Raw genomic sequence first — 7,351 nt, 5'->3', positions numbered from 1 at the left:
GGGGGAATGGCTTTAAACTAAAGGGGGGAAGATTTAGACTAGGTAGAAGGAAGAAATTGTTTACGCTGAGGGTGGTGAAGCACTGGCACAGGTTGCCCAGAGAGGTGGTGGATGCCCCATCCCTGGAAACATTCCAGGTCAGGCTGGACGGGGCTCTGAGCCACCTGCTCTAGTTGACGATGTCCCCGCCCACAGCACGGGGGGTGGACCAGATGGCCTTGAGAGGTCCCTTCCAGCCCAAACTATTCTATGATTCTATGATACTACTTCACTAAATGCTGTATCTTTCTGTGCACCTTCCCCTCTGATGGGAGATGAGGGATGCTGGGCAGAAGGTCTCAGCTCTGGCAAGCTGGTGTCTGGTCTCCAGTAGCACAGAGTGGGATTTTCCATGGGAAAACCAAGCCCTCCATGGTTAAGGGTGCGCATGACTACCCAGTCCCCACCATCCGAGGACCATCAGCTCCAACGTTGAGGTTTCAGCCACAGCCACCTGAAGCCAGGGACCACCAGGGCCGTCTCCCTGGGCTACACGTGGATGCGGTCTCCGGTTGATGAGCTGCTCTTCGCCATGTTGCAAGATCAGCCTGTGCCTGTGGTTTTCCTTGATGTGATAAGACAGCTCCGGGCAACCGCGGTCGGCACGGCTGGCTCCAGCACTTGAGTCAGCTACATCCAAAGCCAGAGGCTTGGCTTAAAGTCCAAGACATGCAGAAAGCAGTAACGAAAGAGATGATTTTTCTCTTCATTTTGCCTTTCTTTTTCAAGATTGTGGTCCACAACCCGGGGGGTAAGGTGCTTTTACTGGGGTCTTACTGAAAGCTGAAATCCTGCCAGTCACGGGACTCCAGGAGGTGGGGCTTTGAAGATGCCCGTGACCGTGAGCCTCCAGCTCTCCCCGCTGTCAGCCAATGCCATAATGTTATTGTTATTGCTGGAGCTGCTTTTGGGTGAGCAGCTGTAGCTCAGCCCAGGACAAGAGCGCCTGTCCCGAGCTCTTTGCACAATTCATGGCATCCCTCGCTCAGGGTTTTGCAGGCCAACAACAACATTAAAACAATGTAATGCAAGAAGTAAGTGGGAGAGGTTTCAAAATTCCAGCAAAACCTTCTCTGTCCCTTCCCCAGCCCAGGAAAAAGCTAAATCCGCCCTTTGCAAAAGACACAGGCTGCCTTCGCGGTGCTGGCATTACCGCAGCTGGAGTTAAACATGAAATCCGTCACCCCCGCAGCTGCCTGCGGCAGGCAAGGCACAGAAAATCATCCCGAAGGGATGGTGCGGGGGCAACGCTCAGCCCTGCCCAGCAGCTAGTGGGGATTTGGGGCTGGAAACGGGGGGAGGGGGCCCCCTTCCCCCCCCCCCCCCCCTATGAATGCTGGGGTTAAAGCTGGGAAGGAGGTGGGTGGGAATTGAGGAGCTGATCCTTGGTGGTGGCATTTTCCACCCGCGCCCGCTGCGGCACCCATCCAAGCCCCCCCTTCCAGCAGGGCCCCACGCGGGGGTGGCACGGGTGCGAGGAGGGGTGGTACTAGGACCGTGGGTTAAACCAGGCATCTTCCCAAACTGCTTCCAGCATGACGAGGGGGAAAACAAGCTGGTGGCGAGGCGGACCACGTGGGATGTGTACGCGGGGATGAGCTGGGGCTGGGAGCAATTACGGGCATTTGCGAGCAGCTTTCCCATCCCTGCGCTCACCAGAAAGCCGGAGAGGGGAGGCAGGAGGACGTGCATCCGCTGGCACATGCGGGATGTGCTGTGCAAGGAGAACACCCAGCCTGCGAGCTGCCTGCATCTCCATCGCTGATGGAGCCGGGGCTCATCCTTAACCCAAGGAAAGGGGGGGGGGGGGGTCCAACCCCCCCAGCCATGACCCAGTGATGCGAACAGTTTGAGCCCCAAACATGGGGCTCCTGAGCCTCTCCTGAGCCTCACCATCCCCAGCACATGATGCTTGGGCCCTGCAGCGATCCCAGCCTCAAAGCTTAAATCAAAACCACTCCAGACGTGCAGTATGGAGCCGGTGTGGGCTCATGTCGTTGTCCCCAAGGAGCTGTGGCTTTCAGCGGTGGCTGCAAACCAAGGCAGGCATCGCCTCTGCGCCCCACTTCTGCTGGATCCCGTATTTTCCTCCCGTGGATGGCATGGAAAACCCTCCCGAACACCTCTGCAGAGGCAGCAGAAACATGCCCACAGCCAGACTCGGTTCTCTGAGCTCCTGCACAGGGGAGCATCGCCCTAGGGTACCGCTGCACCGTGGAGGGAGGACCCAGGCTCAGCCCTTACCTGCGAGGATGAAGACCCCGACGAGGATGAGGAAGACGAGGAGGTAGAGTCCCACCACGGCGTACTTCAATGCTGCCAAGGAGCCCAGCCGGCCGCAGCGTCCTGCTGCCTTCATCCTCCGCCCAGGACCTGGGGGACAGAGCAGGGTGTCAGGGAGAGCATCATGCACCCACCCTGCCTGGGCTCCATCTCCCACCAGGAGAAAACGTTGCAAGTATAATTTAGGCAATGCCTCGTGGGTGCAGGCACAGCTCTCCGTGCCCCGGCGTCGATCCGCACGGCTTTCCCCGAGTTGGGAACCGTCGATGCTGGCACAAGCCCACGCTCCCAGGTAAAGGCTCACATGCAGCCGGGACACCATCGGCAATGCAGTAGGCAGGGGCAGGCCTGATCCTGCCCATACTGGTGCTGCGGGTCTGGGTTGGGGGCAGGCAGCCCAGTTTCAGCGTGCACACATCTCCCCTCCTGCACGGGCAGAGCTGGGGTGCCAAGGGGCCGGTGAAGATCTCGGGTAGGAAAACATCAGCCCAGGTAAAGGCTCACATGCAGCCGGGACACCATCGGCAATGCAGTAGGCAGGGGCAGGCCTGATCCTGCCCATACTGGTGCTGCGGGTCTGGGTTGGGGGCAGGCAGCCCAGTTTCAGCGTGCACACATCTCCCCTCCTGCACGGGCAGAGCTGGGGTGCCAAGGGGCCGGTGAAGATCTCGGGTAGGAAAACATCAGCATCACCCACCCTTGTCACCCCTCCAGCTCCCACCCTTCACCCCATCCCCTGCCTTCCCTGCCTGCAGCCCTGGGACTCTCTCCCTGCCGGGCAGGAGGCAGGCAGCAATAAGGGGATGCAGGAAGACAGGACAAGGGCGAATGGTCTTAAACGAAAAGAGGGGAGACTCAGACTAGACAGAAGGAAGAAATTGTTTACGCTGAGGGTGGTGAGACACTGGCACAGGTTGCCCAGAGAGGTGGTGGATGCCCCATCCCTGGAAACATTCCAGGTCAGGCTGGACGGGGCTCTGAGCAACCTGTCTAGTTGAAAGATGTCCCTGCCCACGGCAGGGGGGTTGGACTAGATGGCCTTGAGAGGTCCCTTCCAACCCAAACCGTTCTGTGGTCCGATGACTCTAAGATGCCTGGATCCTGACGTCCCTGCCAGCCCCTGCTTGCCCATTCTTGCACTAGCTGCGATCCAGCTCCTCTTCGACACTGCCACGAGCAGCAAGAGCTGTGCGCCAAGGAGGTGGGGTTTTATGAATAAAATAGCTGGGAGGAAAATGCAAGGAAAGAAAAGGGAAGGAAAGGCTCCATGCCGTGAACCCAGCAGCAGTGAAGTCATCTGGTTTGGGGCTTTGCACGTGCTCAGAGCTTGAGCCCATGTTGAAATCTGGGCCAGGTCGTGGTCTTAGGTGAGAGCCGGAGCCTGATCTGGATACAGACCCCGCATCCCTCTGTCCCCAGCCCCAAGGCTGCAGCGAGGCTTCAGCCTGACGCCTTGGCTCTCTGGGTGACCCCCTGCTGCTGGGACAGGGTGCAGGGCATTGGGTGCCTGCATTTTTGTGTTGGACCCTTGCAGAAACACAAGGTTTCTGAGAGCAGCTGGGAACCAGCAACTTCATGCCAGGTCAACAAGCGCTGCCTGGTTTTGCCCCTTGCCAGATCCGAGATGTCTCCAAGAAGACACCAACAAAAGGTGGAGGAAGAGTCCAAAACTCCTACCCCCTTGACATTTGTGTGGCTCCAACCCATTGCTTTCTGCCCTTTAAGCCCCGAGGCACAGCATAGCGCCGATCCAGAGCCTTCATCAACCCAGCAGAAAGGGTGAGGCAGGTGAAGCATCATGGCCCTGAAGCCAAACCTCCTGGGGAGGAGACCACGCTCATCCATGGCCATGAGCAATGCCCACTTCCAGCCGAGACCATCCCTGCTGGGCTTTGGGACCTCACCGCATCCCACCCCCCATCCCATGGGGCAGGAGCTCAGCTCCCTGTGAGACCAAGCTGGCACTTGGGGTGCCAGAGATGGAGAGGAGGTGCAACAGGCTGGGGGTGTCCTTAGCCTGGCAGGGACCCTTCCCCACTGCACCTTTGCCCTTCCCCAGCTGATGGTCCGTGTGTCTGTCCTGCTGGAGGACAGGGAGGCTTGCAAAAGCCTCCAGCCAGTGAAGGGTTACGCTGGGTGTATCGCCTAACTCAGCCCCATTTCGGGGCTCCGAAATGATAAAGTGCTGAGGTCAGGCTCGCTGACACCCAGAGGGGATCCCGCGGGGATGTGGGGTGCTCGAGGCGCCCCAGCTCAGGTGCGAAAGGCGGTGCTGCTCCTCCGGGACCCCTCCATCTGCAATTCATTACCCGCACGCGGTTCCCATTTGCTGTCACCGGCCAAACAGATGGAGCCGAGAGTTTCAGAATGAGGAAAGCTGCAATATTTTTCTGACATTAACACTTATATCAGGTCCTGGGAGACTCCTGGAGGAGCTGGCCCTGGGCCCTGAACCACCCACTCCTCTTTGCTGCTCTCGGAAGAGCAGGAGGGACCGCAGCTGCGTAAGCAGGGTTTTCACAACAGCCCGCTCCGAGGAGCCCACAGGCGGGCTCCGGCCAGTAACCAAGGGGAAAAGCAAATATTTCTTCCCCCTGCCTATGCCCAGGGGAGCCGGAGCTGTGGCCCGCCCAGTCAGCGGGGGAGCTGAAAGCAGCCAGGACTTGTCGTCCCCCGAGCCCTGGGGGGGTTCCAGGGCTGCTGTCCTGTGGGTCGTGGCAAGCAGCAGGCTGCCGCACTAGTCCTCAGCCCCACACCGAGCATTTTCCATGAGCCCAGGAGGGACTCGGGTGGTCTCATCCTCGTGATGAAGCTCTCAGGGTTGACCTTGCCCCTGCCCTGTGTGGCTGCAGCCCAGACACAGCCCCACAAGTCTCCTTCCAGCAACCTCTCCCGTGGGAATGAGGTTCCTTGGAGTGCCAGCTCTGCATCGGGGTGAGTTACGGATGAGCAGATTTGCCCCGAGAGATCCAGGGCAACCTGCCACAAAAATGCCAAAGCCAGGGAGATACCTTGAACCCTCCCTGCCATCACTCCATGCAAGTGCAAGGTCCCTGCTGAGGATGGTGGCCTCGGCCCTAGAAGACGCCAACTCTCCCCTCCCACCTCTTCCACCATCGCTCCCTCTAGGCTCCACCACCTCCCTGCCACGTTTGCAGTGTGGCAGAGCACGGGGACAGCCCGTGGGCAGGACCTGCCCCTCTTTCTCCTGCAGGAAGGTGGCGTGGGTGCTGGATTTTACGAGCCGGCAGCAGGAAGGTGGGCAGAGGCAGGAGCAGACACGCTGCTGAGAGCAGGGGGACCCTTGCAGGGTGACATCAAGTTTGGGGAATGGCATCAAGACTCAGCTTTCACCCGGATGGGAAATCCACCCTCCGGACTCAAAGCTGTCCCCATCCCGGGGGCTGGAGGGCAGGAGAAGACACCCGCACAGCAACATCACATCTCCTCTTGCAATAACCACCACGAGCCACCTGCACAGTGCAAGCATCCAAAAGCAATCTGGCCAGGGCTGGGTGTTCCCAGCTCACTCAGTGCCTGGATGCGGCCCATGCTGGCGCACAGGCTGCGCTCTGGAAACGCCCAGGGCTCTCCATCACATCCCAGGGATGTCCCACATGCCTAAAACCGGGAAGGTGAGTCCCTTATCACCCCGATCCCATGCTTGTGGTGGGGGACAGCAGTGCTGGGAAGCCTGCTCAGAACAAGACCAGTTTCCCCAGCAGCCCCACGGGTCTCTAAGCAAAGCTGCCAGCAAAGGGGACCTCACATCTCTGCTTGAGCACCCACCTCTGCCACCCTGGCCTCTCCCACCGGGGCTGCAAAGGCCTCGGGAAAAATTTATCAGAGCTGTTTGCTTGGGGACCAAGCCTGGTTCTGGTGAAAGATGGACAGCATTTCATGGGGCAAGAGCAAAGGAAAAGAGCTCAGCAGGTCCACAGCGGAGATAGAGGCTAGCTAAGGTGTGTGGGAAATGCAAGCAGGTCCCACCGTGCCCCGCTGCACAGCCCCAGTACTACCGTCACACTGCACAGCATCTCTGGACAAGACCACATGCAAGAGAGCCAGAGGCTTGGAGGAGAAAAACAAAAACAAACCAAAACCCAGAAAATCAACCTTTAGCAAGCAAAGTGACTTTCCCTGGAGCACAACCCTGGCCAGTGGCAGAACCAAATGAGATCCTGGGCACCTCGAGAGGCCCATGGTGCCCTGGCTCTGTCATCCCCCCATCGGACCAGAAAGGCGGGGACAGGAGAGGAGGCACAGAAACCTCCTTGCAATGGGATTCCCTGAGTGTTTCTCCCAGTGAGGCCGTGCCAGCAGGAGAGGAGAAGTTTCCTGCTCCGTTTGGGACACACACACTCATCATGGTGCTACTTCCACCAAGGCACCCTCACCCTGGGCACCCCCCCCAGCTTCCTGGGGCAGGGATTGCTCCTCTGCTCTGGTTCCCGGGGACCCACAGCTGGAGCTGAGCTCCTAACTCAGGCCAGACCCCACCTTTGCCTGTGGGGGGCCAAATTGCTGAGCTGCTCCCTGGGTGATCCCCATGTACCCCTCAGAAGCTCTCCAGGTTTCTGCCACCAGGTTCAAAGCCCCCCCAGACCAAGCCGCACACAGAGTCCGGACTCACCGTCCTCGCAGAGGTTCAGTTTGGAAAGGTTCCTTCCCTCAAAGGGCTCCTCGAAGATGGAGCCGTTCTCCCTCTCATTGAAGGTGTGAAGGTACATGGCCTTGTTCTCCATCCTCCTGCTGCTGGTGGAGCAGAACAGGCACATGAGATGGTGCTTGGTGGCTACGGTATATCCTGACACGGCAGGGGCCCAATCCTGGCTAATCCTGCTCGGCTCTGGCACCATGGTGCAGCGCAACATGCTGTGGGCTGGTGCAGGGGACATGGACCTGCTGCCAAGGGACCCCTCTGCTTGGTCGCTTGGCAAAGCTGACCACCACATCTCAGCATGTGGTTTCTTGACTTGCCCGTGGCCCAGGCTGGGGTTGGCAGTGCCCTGAACGAGGACCAGACCCT

The 7,351-nt window shown here is 59.2% G+C and overlaps 1 protein-coding gene across 1 annotated transcript in view; it reads right to left on the bottom strand.

Annotated features, from left to right (window-relative positions):
* SCARA5 (scavenger receptor class A member 5) overlaps positions 1-7,067 on the bottom strand; it is a 40,440-nt gene extending 33,373 nt beyond the window's left edge. The window contains exons 1-2 of the mRNA XM_009275124.1: positions 6,956-7,067; positions 2,284-2,412 (exon numbers count right to left, since the gene is read on the bottom strand). Of these exons, the coding sequence (XP_009273399.1) occupies positions 2,284-2,412; positions 6,956-7,067 (241 nt within the window). The remainder of the gene's footprint in view (positions 1-2,283; positions 2,413-6,955) is intronic.
* Positions 7,068-7,351: the final 284 nt, after the last annotated feature.

This window comes from Aptenodytes forsteri, unplaced genomic scaffold (genome assembly GCF_000699145.1).
Source record: "Aptenodytes forsteri isolate BGI_AS27 unplaced genomic scaffold, ASM69914v1 Scaffold192, whole genome shotgun sequence".
NCBI lineage: Eukaryota > Metazoa > Chordata > Aves > Sphenisciformes > Spheniscidae > Aptenodytes > Aptenodytes forsteri.
This window is presented reverse-complemented; position numbering and strand designations above follow the sequence as displayed.